Here is a 14,343-nt window from a genome sequence, read left to right as displayed (position 1 = left end):
ATGGATATGATTACAAATACAACCAATGGCAATATATGGAGCCTATTACATCACATCCGTGTTGGAGTAGCCCTCTTGATCAACAAATTTCATATGGATACATATATTCCGATCATATCCAAGTTATTCGTCATTACAGTCTCACTCTCAGGCTCAGCAATACGAGTACAATCAGCAGCATGACTATTCGTCTGGCGTTGGTGGATATCCTTACTCAAGGTCGGGGTCGATGCCTAATCAGGACCAATCATCCTTGGGTTTCTTTGACCTGGTCTTTACCTCCGGCTTTGGACATTATAACGTAGCACTTGTTCCACAACCTCAACCGGATGACGACGACGATGACAACAACGACATGGAGGTCGAGCAACCACAACAAAGAACATTTTCATTTTGGCGGTGATTGACCGGTGAGTTTTTATTAAGGTAAGTACTTTAAAAAAAAAAGATTATTAACATTTAAGGTAAATATTTCTACACCCACACATTCACCAAGCACACACTTGACACTGCCGAACTTGTGCTTAAAATAACTCCCTTGACTAATCATCGAGGTATCCATGATCAAGTTACCAGGTAGTTAATCAAACAATACTATTTTGTTCTCTTAAGGATGACATGACATGAATCATAGGATAGGACACACAAGTCTCTAGTATGTAGAGAACAATACTAATTGTACATTGTATGTGAGTCATCAGGCATGTAATACACTAACACTATAAATAATAGTAAAAATGTGCAAATATGAGATATTTTGATATTGCATTCATTCTTATATATTTATCATTGATATTAGAAAATTAGGAAATTAAATATATGAGTTTTACAGTCAATTCCAAGTTGTCAAGTTCATAAATTCATCATACAACCCAATACAACACTCACCAAAGAGGGGACTGTTACACCACCATAAAAGCGTTAAAAAAAATGAATACATATTTGGAATATTTACATTATTCTGGATTTTTTTAAGATGTTTTTCCAGATTTTTTTGGGCAAAAATAAAATAAAATTTCAATCATGACGGGGGGCATAATGGCTGATAGCCGTAATGGTTGGTGGTGACCGTTACGGCCATCGTTATTGATACGGAATACCTAGAGAGATAGAGGAAGGAAGAAAGTGAAGGGAAAAGAGAGGGAAGAGTCGGGGGAATATTTTTCTTATGTGTGTTGACACTGGGGCTAACACACCTCTTATAAACAAAATAGATAGGAGGAGTCAGATACTCCACATGATTGCAAGGGAATGTACACATGCACAAAACAGAAGAAGACATATTCCTCACATATCTCGCTACATGGATGATGAAAACAAATGGAAAACGAGAAGAAAGAAACAGACGGTAGAAGGATATGGAAAAAGGCAAAGAAATAAGAGGGGGAGGGGGGGAGGAGGGAAGGAGGTGATGGGGATCTTAATTCTCTAATACCATGTAATCAATCACACTACAGAAAAGAAAGGAGAATTGGAGAAAGAGTGGTGTAGAGAATAATCTTATCCTCTCATACCTTAATAATATTTAACCCCAATAAACATAAAGGAATGGTGTCCTGAGGGAGGACCAAGTCATATACGTGCACACCCTTATAAATGAGACTACATATACATATAAAATCCCAAACACTTGGACTCACATACAGGTGCACACACTCTACTCTCCTACCGTTAGTGAGTATAAACAGCAAGGAAGCAGATGTGGGGGAATAAGTTGGAAATGCAATTTGAGCAGGAGCAGCACCTGGTTGGAAGAATTCTGTGCAATGAAAGGTGAATGCATGATAATAATAGGATTTTCATTTGAGACAACCCACCAATTTGGATCAACCTCAAAAGCAACAGAAACATTAGCTCTGAGTTTCTCGAGCCGATGAACAGAGAGAGCTTAAAAGTAACTCTTAGGTATAAAGTTAAAACAATGTAGTTTAAATTGGTGAAATAATCAGATGGAAACATGTTCTAAACAGGAACAGGTTTCCTGAAAGATAAGAAATGCATTCCCACTTTCCTGAAAAGTAGGAAATGTACTTTTTACAGGAAATCCCGAGTTTCCTGAGAAATGTGTTTCGCATCAGTTTTGAAGATGCATTTCTTGTGAAACGTGTATCAAGCTCCACAACATGCCTCCTGGTAACCAGTGTTTTAAATAGTGAAGTGTGTAGCATAGCATTCACCCCTTTGAAGTGTGAGCCATAAGCTACGCGTGTAGCGTAAGCTACACACAACTTCTAGATTTTTAATCAAGGTCCTTGGTTGCGCCAATGTCATGATATTCTATACCAGATTAGACTGATTAATAATGAAATTTCATGAAATTTCATGATATTTGGTGCAATAAAGTGCAACCTAAAATAATAGGAGAGGGCAATGATTAAGTGCAAAAGTAAAGAAAGAGCAATGAAACTTATTTAATATTGTTATTTATATTATTTTACCAAAAGCATTAAAAAGGATAGCTATTTTTTTATTTTTTTATATTGGAAATGGAAAAATGTTACAAATTGTTGAAAACACCATGTGAGCTACACAAAGTGTAGCGTAGTCTACGTAGCGTGTGGCAAGGTGTCCCGTATCGGTATTGGTTGGCGTATATCGACTGATATTATTGGTATTGCAGTCCAGCAATACGAAACCCTTCGAAGGATACTAAAAAATTGAAAAAATTTGCAAAATACTTTGTATGGATCAATATATTGATAAATATCGCATAATATCACCAAATATCATTCGATATCGTGCGATATCAACGATACTACAAATCCGGGACGTTGGTAAAGCATCATTATTCGAAAAAAACGAAAAAAAAAAAAAGAAAAAAAAAAAGGAAAAAAGAAAACTTTCAACAAGTAGATTTCAGTACTTATAGAGGAGATCGCCTTATTCAGAAGCTGTATTTGAAGGGCCATTCGAATCGCAGCAACAAAATCTTTGATTTGGGCGAAATCCGTCGAAATTCAGAGAAATCATGAAATTCAGATAAATTCTCGGCGAAATCCGGAGAAATTCTCGGTGAAATCCAAAGAAAACCTCGGCCAAATGATAGATTTGGTAGAGATTTTAGGGTTCCGGAACGCCGGAACCCTCTCTCCTTCGAAAAAAAGGGCTCCAAGCCCTTATTATAGGATGCGGATGGGCTGGTGTACCACACACCACCGACCTGAAGGATGTGTTGACGTCACCAAGTTCTGTGGGTCCCATCATGAGGTATATTTTATATCCAAACCGTTCGTCCAGTTGGCGAGCTCGTCTTAAGGCTTGATCCAAAAAATAAGAAAAATCCAAAGATCAAGTGGACCACACTGAAATAGGCAGTGGGAGATTGAACGTCTACCATTGAAACCCTTTTGAGGGTCACAAAAGCTTTGGATCGATGTGATATTTGTTTTTCCTCTTCATCCAGGTCAGTGTGACCTCATAAACAGGTTGGATGGAAAATAAACATTATGGTGGGCCCTACGAATGTTTTTACTGTGAGAATCATTATCCCACTGATATTTGTGGTGTGGTCCACTTGAGCTTTGGATATGACTCATTTTTGAGCTCATGATCTAAAATGATCTCTCCAAATGGATGAACGGTGTGGATATAATAAATACATTATTGTGGAGCCTATGTAACTTTGTTCTCCTTTGAACTGTTTGTATAACTGGAGCTCGACGAGCGTCAGCACTCATCTTCGCACGAAATGTACCCACACTAGCCAGGTCACTGGTGCGTGGTACACCAGCCAATCCATACCATCTATTCATTTTCATATGTTATTTTAGGGCATGAGCCCAAGGAGACGGATGTAAGGCTCAAGTGTACCACACCACAGAAACCGTGGTGGCAATGATGTCCATCATTGAAGCTTCTTAGGGCCCACTGTGGTGTTTACTTGCCATCCAATCAGTTCATAAGGTTTAACAAACTTGGATGGGAAAACATAAATATTAACTTGATCCAAAAAATTTGTAGCTCCAAAAAAGTTTAATGTTGGTCATTCGATGACTACTATTTTGTGTGGTGTGGTCCAGCTCAGATTTGGATCTGCCTTATTTTTTGGCCCATGCCCACCATTGAAAACTTTCTAACATCCATTGTGACCATCCAACCTATCGATAAGTTCACACAGACTTAGATGAAAGGAAAAAACAAATATCAGCTTGATCCAAAAAAATATTTGTGGCCCACAATTTTTAATGGTCAATAACCACTATTTGTGTGGAGTGGTCCACATCTACCTAAAATTTGTATCTGTCTCATTTTTTGGCCCAACCCATAAAATCAGGTTGCAAAACAAATGGACGATGCGGATATGTCATGCATGCATCGAGGTGGCCCCTATTGTTTTCGATGGTAGCATTAATTGATCAAAGCCTTTTGCGGCTCCAAGAAGTTTTCGACGGTAGCATCAATTCCAATTGTTTTCACTTGCGTAGTCCACATAAGTTTGAATGAAGGGAAAAAACAATTATCAACTTGATCCAAAACTCTTGTGGCCCACTAATGGTCAATTACCATTGTTTCTTATAGTATTGTCCCCCTGATTATTGGATCTGCTTCATTTTTTGGATAATGTTCTAAAATGATATGAAAAAACGGATGGACGGGGTAGATATTGAATACACACATCATTGATAGGTATGTTTTCTAATTTCTACTATATCTTTTGCTTTTCAATGCATTGGTTATGTTTTCATACATATCTTTATACATTTATAAATGTTATGTATCATATTTGAATATGGTTACCTTAGTTCAATCAGATAACGCGGACCTTATACAAAGGAAAATTATTATGTGCACTATTTTTTATTTTTTATTTTTTATGATTTAAAAGTGTGTATTAAGGTCTTTTAAAATAATCACTGAAGTTTCATAAAAAATAAAAAAATAAAAAAAAGAATAAAAATCAACCATTTTGCCGATGTTTCCCCATGTTTCCCAAAAAAGTGCGATAGATTACGCGAAACAAACGATATATCCCGTGCGATAACCGATACGTATCTGTATCCCAAGGTTGCGATACATTGCACGATACCGATATTTCAAACACCGAGTGTATGCAAATTATGACGTAGCGTAGGCTACATGTGACTTAAGCTATTTTCATGAGCTATGTAGCGTAAAGGATATGCTACGCTATGTGGCGTAAGCTACATGCTACATAGTGTAGCTATTTAAAACATGGCTGGTAACTATGCTCCAATCTGTATTTTTTAGCAATGATCAATTGATTCTACTAAATATTGCATATTGATAGTGTCAAACTGATTATCTTTTAGAATAGTCAAGTTACATGAGAAATCTAGTCACATTACAGGAAAAGCAATGCAGGATAGAACAGGAGAAGCTCACCTTCATGTACGGACAGGAAGCACAGCCTCCATGAATTGAGCATCCTTCACCAGTTGCCACTCCAGGAACAACAGTAAGTTCATTGGAATTGCTTTCTTCAATAGAATTCATGTTGTCTGAAGACTTGCAAGACGACCTTGACAATGAATCTGACGAGACTGGAAATACGATTTCAATGTTGACTTTTCCTCTTCTAGTAGAGGACTCACCACTGTGTAATATTCCACGTACTGCTGCAACAATTGAAGTCACCATCCCTGACTCTGTTCCTAAGACAAACTGAAGGTGGTCATCGAGATTTCTGTCCAAAGCCTCCTGCACCTTTTGTTTGATGAAATCCAATATGTTTGACGTGGAACCCACGACACCCATTCCTCTTCGCTTTGCTTCCATTGCCAAGGAGAACATTTCTCCTGGGACTTCAAAATGAGCTGTTAGGAATGCATCACAATACATTTCATGTATCTTCTTCACTACTTCATGTCCAAAAAGGTCATGTACAATGCAAGTTCCATCCTGAAAGAAAATTCATAAATACCACTGCAAGAAAACTGAATGGGGAGTAACATAACTCTTAAAATGTAAGACAAATAATACACAGGAACAATTCAAAATACTTGGTAGAAATAAGCATCAATGATATTTAATCTAAAACAAGTTAGAAGACCTAAGAGTTCTACTAAATAATTATTACAAATTGCAAATTAGCCAAAACAAAATGGAGTCTGTCCGCCTCCCTGAAGGTCTGAAGAACTGTTAAACAACATCCAAGAAGCCCACTTACAATTCATAAAACTCCCCTTATTAGAGAGTATGTACTACTATATCTTCATGTAATTATCAATTTATTTATCGAATACCTAAGCCTTCCTCTTGTTCTTGTTAAGTATGGATTGGCTAATCATGCCTTCCTGGAGTATAAATATATATTTTTCCCACAGGTGACATTGTTCATCAATGTTCATTCCTCTTTTCCAAAAAAAAAAAAAACATTATACATAGCAGGTGATCTAGGTTCTGAGCGGATGAAAGATTTGCACCAGTCTTGGACAACTATTCAACTTTTCTGTTCTGGACTTTTAGTTCTGTAAATTATTAACTTGTGCCCATACTGCCAACATCATCACTGGACATCTTGGGATCATGAGGCCTTACAAGGGATGCGAAGTGGACTTGCTAGTGTGAGATGGAGGAATTCTTGATGAAACATGTGCCAATGTAGCATACATGCATGAGATCCAAGTCATTAATCAAGTGGTTCCCACTTCCCAGTATGAGCATTCCCTAGCCCAAATTAGGTGAGTTCGCATGTGAAATGGGTATGGACTGTACTTCCATTTTTCTCATACTTGAGTGCCTCACGTGAAGAGAGAGGATCTGCCAGAGTATTTTCTAAAAAAAGTAGCCCTTTTTTCACTTCTATTATTGGGCCCCACTAGATGAATGAACCCTATCTCATAGATGTATGCTATGAAGAACCCCCTCAACCTCATGTGAGCAAGTCCTATTAACACTTTGGTAGATCTCATTCTAAGAAGGATTTTGGCAATTGTTTGTCAAATCTTTTGGATCTGTCAACGGGGTGATTTGGGACTGCTTTTAGTTTCTTTCTAGATCCAGTGTTTCTGTTGTCGGCGAGAAATCGATATTATCGCCGATAATATTGGTGTTGCCAAACCAGGGACACCAAAACCCCAAAGATTCGTCTCTTCCTATTACTGACGAAATTTCGGCAACATTTTCGACTTTATTAAAATAGCAAAAAGATCAGTGATTTCGGTTTCAACTCTCCCCTATCATTCCAGAAATCCAAAATAAATAGAAAAAAAAAAGATTTCACTTACCTTTTTTCTCTGAGGGAGTTGCTTTCGACTGGATTTGGTGGTCGATTATGGTAGATAGCGCCAAATTTTCGAACATAAGAAAAACCAATTTTTCTTCCACGAGATTAGATTTGTAAGGAAACTAGATGTCAGCGGGGTTTTAGAGATTTGGGTTGGAATATGAAATATAAGATAATTTGAGAAAGGATTTGGGTATTTCATCGCCGCTGTGGGTTTAACGGAGCATGAGGCTTTCATAAAAATGAAAGCCCTCTCAACTCGGTTTTGTAATGGAGTGAATTAGGTGCGACTTCGGCTTTACGGAATACAGTGCGGCCCTTACGGTGGTGCCCAACTTGATGTATGTATTATATATCTATGGCGTCCACACATTTTTCTAGATCATTCCAGGGCTTGAGACAAAAAATGAAGCAGATAAAAATTTCAGGTGGACCATGCTCTAAGGAACAATGACGGCTGAACCTCCATCATTAAAATCTTCCTAGGACCCATCGTAATGTTTCTGTAATGTTTATTTGTCATCCAACCTGTTAATAAGATCACATAAACCTAGATTAAGGGAAAACAATAAACAGCAGGTTAATCTCACATGTTTATTTGTCATCCAACATGTTTATTTATCTTTCCCACGGTACGGTCCACTTGAGATTTGAATTTGCTTCATTTTTGGGCTAATGCCCTAAAATGATTTTTAAACACGGATGAATGGCGTGGATATTCAACAAATACATCCAGGTGGGCCCACTGTATGTGTGGCACCATCTTAGGTCGGGTCAGGGCTGCACCTAATCCGCTCCTCTTACGGCCATGGAACCAATGATGTGGGTGGGAGTTCGTAGGGCCCACCTCGATGTATGCATTGCATATCCACGCTGTCCATCTTTTTTTTACAACTTATTTCAGGGCATTGCCCAAAAATGAACAAGATATGATTTTCAATAAGACCACATCACAAGAAACGGTGGTCCTTGAACACCTGCCATTAAAAACTTCATGGGTCTACCATAATGTTTATTGGCCATCCCACCTGTTCATGAGTTCATACAGACTTGGAAGGAAAAACAAAACTACAATTACCTTGATTCAAAATTTTTGTGGCCCACAACGTTTTTAATGGTCAATAACCATTATTTTCTGGGGTGCGGTCCATGTCCACCTGAAATTTATGTCTACATTTTTGGGACCATCCCCTAAAATATGCTGGAAAAACAAATGGACGGTGTGGATATATCATGCATACATTGAGGTGGGCCCTATGGTCAGGTTCCCACCCATAGTTCACGGCAATGAAATTTGTACTTAGTTCATTCCGTGTTGCAGCAAAGTCACTAGTTACAGAAAAGGACCCACATACATCCTGTCAGTGGGGCCATCATGATGTTTGTGACAAATCCATTCCATCCATCCATTTTTTTTTACCACGTTAGGGCATAAGCCCAAAAGTCCGTCAAATCCAAAGCTCCAATGACCCGGACGACATGAAATAGTGAGGATTAAACGTCGTCCACAATTAAAACATTCGTGGGACCATAAAAGCTTTGGAGCAGGTTAATATTTTTTATTCTTTTCATTCATCCCAGAAGTTTGACCTTATGAACAATGGGGACACTTCATCAATGGTTTGGATTGCATATATATACATAACGATGGAGCCCAAAATGTTTTGAAGGTAAGCAGCCCATTCCCATTGTTTTTCAGTCATGTGGTGCATTTTAGTTTCGAATCCACCCGATTTTTTGTCTCATATTTTAACATGAGCTACTAAAGCAGATGGATTGGGTATATTTCTCACAAACTTCGCGGTGGACCCCATGTGGGTAAGTCACGATCATTAAAAGGTCACATCAGCCCCCTTGTAATATTGGGGGTGTGCACCTTGATGTACATATTGTATATCCATGCCGTCCATACGATTTTCAAATTAATTTGGGACATGGGCCCAAAACTGAAGTAGATCTAAATCCCAAGTGGACCAAAACACATGAAACAATGGTGCTTGACCATTAAAAAGTTCTTATAGGCCACAAGAACTTGAGATCAAGATGATATTTGTTTTTTCCCTTCATCCAGGTTAAAGTGGACCCTAAGGAATTTCTAATGATGGATGTTCAATCACTATATCCTATGGCATGGTCCACCTTAGATTTGGATACGCTAATTTATTTTAGGGTCATGCTCCAAAATGAGATGAAAAAAAAGGAATAACGGCGTGGATATACAATACATACATAAAGGACAACTCCAGAAATGTGTGTTTTTTTAGTTCATTTACTATTACATGTTTTAGTTATATATGAGCTCCATTTGTATTATATAAACCCATTTTGGTTACTATTAGCGGCAGTGCATGCTTTTAGGCTCCCATTAAATGAAAACTTATTATCTATGCTCCAAAATGAGATGAAAAAAAAGGAAGGATAGTGTGGATATACAATACATACATAAAGGACAGCTCCAGAAATGTGTGCTTTTTTAGTTCATTTACTTTTACATGTCTTAGTTATATATGAGCTGCATTTGTATTATATAAACTCATTTTGGTTACAATTAGAGTGATTTATTATGGCAGTGCATGCTTTTAGGCTCCTATTACATGAAAACTTATTACGTATGCTCCAAAATGAGATGAAAAAAAGGAAGGATAGCGTGGATATAAAATACATACATAAAGGACAACGCCAGAAATGTGTGCTTTTTTAGTTCATTTACTTTTATGTCTTAGTTATTTTATATGGGCTGCATTTGTATTATATAAACTCATTTTAGTTACTATTAGAGTGATATCTTACGGCAGTGCATGCTTTTAGGCTCACGTTACATGAAAACTTATTATGTATGCTTCTTTTTTTTTGGCAAAATTTTATTTCTAAATACGTAAATGTGTATTTAGGCATGTCATGAAGTTTCACTGAAAAATTCCACCGTTTTCCTAATTTTTCCTTGCATTTCTAGTTATCGACGATATTATTAGCAATAATGATATTATATCTTGATCTCCAACCATCGAAACTTGTAGCGATACCGAGAACTTGAACCCTATACAGATCTAGTATCAACATCATTTACGCCTTATCCCAAGCAGTGTTCGCAATATCGATACTATCGGCCGATATATCAACCGATATTATCGGTATCGCACTCTTGCGATACGAAACCATCCGAAAGATATTTAGGGGAAAAAAAAAAAAAAGAAATAGCTATTATCAATCAATATATCGCTAAATATCCGTCGATATTCCTACATATCACATGATATCACTAAAAATCGTGCGATATTTATAACTTTTATCGCGGTTTTTTCACCGATAGCTACTGTAGCCACCTACCATAGTAAAAATTCGAAAAAATCAGAGAAAAAAGGAGTAAAAAATTTTCAAGAGGGAGGATTTGGTACCTGAAAAGGTGTTGGATCTAATCGGAAGCTTCACTTGGTGGGCCATTCGAATCAGAGCTTCACGTCGTTTGAATCTCCTTCTCGAAAATGGAATCCGAAGCTTTCCGCATTCAAATGCCAATTTTCTTTGCGGGATTTGTGGAAATTTAGGGTTTCGGAAGCCCGAAACCCTCTCCCTGCTCGGCTGCTACTTTCCCAAAAATAAAATGGGCTTCTAGCATTCGAGCCTTTGAGTACCGCACACCTCCGAGCTGACGTCACCAAGTTCTGTGGGTCCCATCATGAGGTATGTGTTATATCCAGACCATTCGTCCATTTGGCGAGCTCTTCGTAAGACTTGAGCCGAAAAATAAGGCAGATCCAAAGATCAAGTGGACCACACTGCAAACAGCAGTGGTAGATTGAACGTCTACTATTGAAACCCTTTTGTGGGTCACAGAAGTTTTGGATCAATATGATATTTATTTTTCCTCTTCATCCAGGTCTGTGTGACCTAATTACAGATTGGATGGAAAATAAACGTTATGGTGGGCCCTACGAATGTTTTAACAGTGAGAATTGGTCCCCCATTGCTATTTGTGGTGTGGTCCACTTGAGCTTTGGATATGACTCATTTTTGGGTTCATGATCTAAAATGATCTCTCCAAATGCATGAACGGTGTAGATATAATAAATACATTATTGTGGGGCCACGTAACTTTGAAACGTTCATACAACTTGAGCTCCAGTAGCGTCAACGCTGGACACAGATTTCCTGCCAAAGCCTTCCGTAGGAAGTTCCTATGCTCGAAACCTTAGTGGGGCCTACTATGATGTTTTTGAGGAATCCACTCTGTCCATTTGTTTTGTGAGATCATTTTAGGAAATGGGGTAAAAAATGAGCAAGATCTGATACTCAAGTGTGCCAAAAACGTGAGGATTGAACATCCACACTTGAAATATTCGTGGGCCATATAAGTTTTGAACCAGACTAATATTTGTATTTTCAATTCATCCTAGTAGGAATGACGTTATGAACGGTATAGATGGCATGTTCACATCACTGTTGACCCCAAGGAGGTTTCAACGGTAGAAATTTTCCTACCCACCTTTTCCTTTAGTGTGGCCCACTTTAGTCTTAGATCCTGCTCATTTTTGCTCTCAAGTACTAAAATGATCTCAAAATATGAATGGACAGGGTAGTTTTCTTACAAACATTACAGCGCGCCCCACCTAGGTTTCGAGCGTAGGAACTTAGTAGGAATCCGCGTCCGACAGCGCTCCAGCGTGGTGGGAAACGGATGCATGGTCAGCAGTGTACGCCGTAAGCTTTGTGGGCCCACTATAATTCGTGTATTTTATCCACTCCATCCATCCATTTTACCAGATAATTTTATGGTTTTAGCCTAAAAAATTAAGCATATCCAAATCTCAATTGGAACACACCATGGAAAACATAGCAAATTGAACGTCTACCATTAACAAATCCTTGGGGGCCAAAGAAGTTTTGGATCAGGATGATCTTTGTTTTCTTTTTGTTTTTTTTTTTTTTTTTTTTTCCTTCATCCGGGTCTTTGTGATCTTATGAACAGGTTAGATGAAAAATAAACATCACTGTAGGCCCCAATACGCTGATAACTTCACATAAGTTTGAATGAAGAGAAAAAACTATTATCATCTTGATCCAAAACTTTTGTGGCCCACTAATGGTCAATCACCATTGTTTCCTATGGCATGGTCTACCTGATTATTGGATCTGCTTTATTTTTTGGATTATGTCCTGAAATGATATGGAAAAACGGATGGACGAGGTGGATACTGAATATAGTTGTCTTAGTTCAATCGGACAGCGCATAGCTTAGGACCCTATACAAAGGAAACCTATTATGCGCACTTCTTTTTTGAAACTTTATGATTTAAACGTGTGTATTAAAGTCTTTTTTAATAATTCCAGAAGTTTTATTGAAAAAATCAACCATTTTCCCAATGTTTCCACATGTTTCCCAAAAATTGCGAAAAATTACATGATACAAACAATATATCCCATGCGATAACCGACACGTATCTGTATCCCAAGGATGCGATACATTGTGTGATACCGATATTTCGAACACTGATTCCAACTATGTGGTTTCAGCCAGTGTTTTAAGTATTGACGATATCGGGCCGATATATCCCATGATATATCTTGTATCCCACTCATGCGATATGAAATACACATGTAGTGGGATATATCCCACATGTTCAATTCGGTAAGCATTTTCAATTTTCGATCCTTTTTTTTTCCTGTAAATAATGTTAAATTGGTGTCAAATTGTGACAAATCCATGATTTTTCATGCTTTGAGAGCTTCAATTTCAAGATTTGGAGGAGATGGGCTGAGTTACGGAAAATTGAAAAAAATCAAATTTCCTAGTTTCTCGCAAATCGGTTGCAATTTTTGTGTCCAAACATAAAATCAAACATGCATGTAACATGATCTAGTGATTCTTCTTTTTCTTTTGAATGTATTGCTTGTGTTTCCACACGTCTTCTTATATTTATGAATGATATGAATAGACTTTCAATACATTTGCATCAATTCAATTAGACAATATATGAATAGATTTTGGGTCCTTACTCATGCCTCAATGGTAGACTCACAAGAGTTTCAACACGAGGTCGTGGGTTCGAGTACCCATTGTGGTGAAAAACCACTGTGGTGTGAGTGTGTGGGTGTGTGGGGTGTGAGTGCACGTGTAAAAAGGTGTATCCTTAAGTAACAAAAGAAAAAAATACCATCTATGTCCTACAGACTAATAATAACATAAAAGGGCTAGAAGTGTATGGATGTCTTTTTAACAATCACTGAAGTTTCATTGAAAAAATCGACCAATTTCCCAATGTTTCCCTATGTTTCCAACAACAGCGACACATTACGTGATACAACCGATATATCCCATGCGATAACCGATACGTATCCGTATCCCAAGTGTGCAAAACGTAACGCGATACCGATAGTTCGAACACTGGTTTCAACTACACGAATCCTGTTCCGCCATTTCACTCTAGCAAGGAGTCAAGGACCATATCCTCAGCATATGTATGAGAAATGATCTAGTGCTATCAGACCACTATAAGCTATAGTGGTCCTAGTTGCATCAGTACGCTTGGACAGTCCAAAAAATTAATCTGAATTGTCCAATTAACTCAAATAGACATTTCAAGGGCTACCCTGCAAAAAATCACATTGTTTAGATTCTCCAATTCATCTTTAATTTGGTCTAGTCATTTATAGCCATCCCTTTTCCAAGCCACAGATGGTATGGTTAGAATTGCCAAACAAAAGGCTTCTTTAGAATCATCGGCAAGACTCTTATTGACTTTTGACCTTGAAAAAGACAACTGAATGGGCATTGGTTGCCTAATAGAGTAACAAATGAGAAATAAATCCCATTTAAAACACGATACATTATGCCTAGGTTTGCAAGCGTGGTCTGCTACAATGTATACAATCCACCTACTGTAATTAGGATACACTGGGATTATATAGATATGGGATCATGTTTGGTGATCAAAACCAAAAAAAAAAAAAAAAAAAAAAAAGAAAGAAAGAAGAAGAAGAAGAGAAGAGCCCCTTATTTTCATTAAGTCCACAACTATTTACCAAATGGCATTACGATTCATAATATTTCTATTATATTTGAAAAACATCTTCTCTTGTTGTGTAAATAACGACCATTATTACATTAAATAATGGACATTGTTCAGAAAATAGCAGTCATTAATTTCAAAATAACAGCT

General features: G+C 37.6%; 1 protein-coding gene across 1 annotated transcript in view; it reads right to left on the bottom strand.

Moving 5' to 3' along the window:
* LOC131239855 (quinolinate synthase, chloroplastic) overlaps positions 1-14,343 on the bottom strand; it is a 72,406-nt gene that overhangs the window by 10,995 nt on the left and 47,068 nt on the right. The window contains exon 5 of the mRNA XM_058237743.1: positions 5,344-5,859. Coding sequence (XP_058093726.1) covers positions 5,344-5,859 — 516 coding nt within the window. The remainder of the gene's footprint in view (positions 1-5,343; positions 5,860-14,343) is intronic.

The sequence above is a fragment of the Magnolia sinica genome, chromosome 3, assembly GCF_029962835.1.
Source record: "Magnolia sinica isolate HGM2019 chromosome 3, MsV1, whole genome shotgun sequence".
In the NCBI taxonomy this organism is placed as follows: domain Eukaryota; kingdom Viridiplantae; phylum Streptophyta; class Magnoliopsida; order Magnoliales; family Magnoliaceae; genus Magnolia; species Magnolia sinica.
The sequence above is the reverse complement of the archived record's forward strand: the minus strand, read 5'-3'. Positions and strand labels throughout refer to the sequence as shown.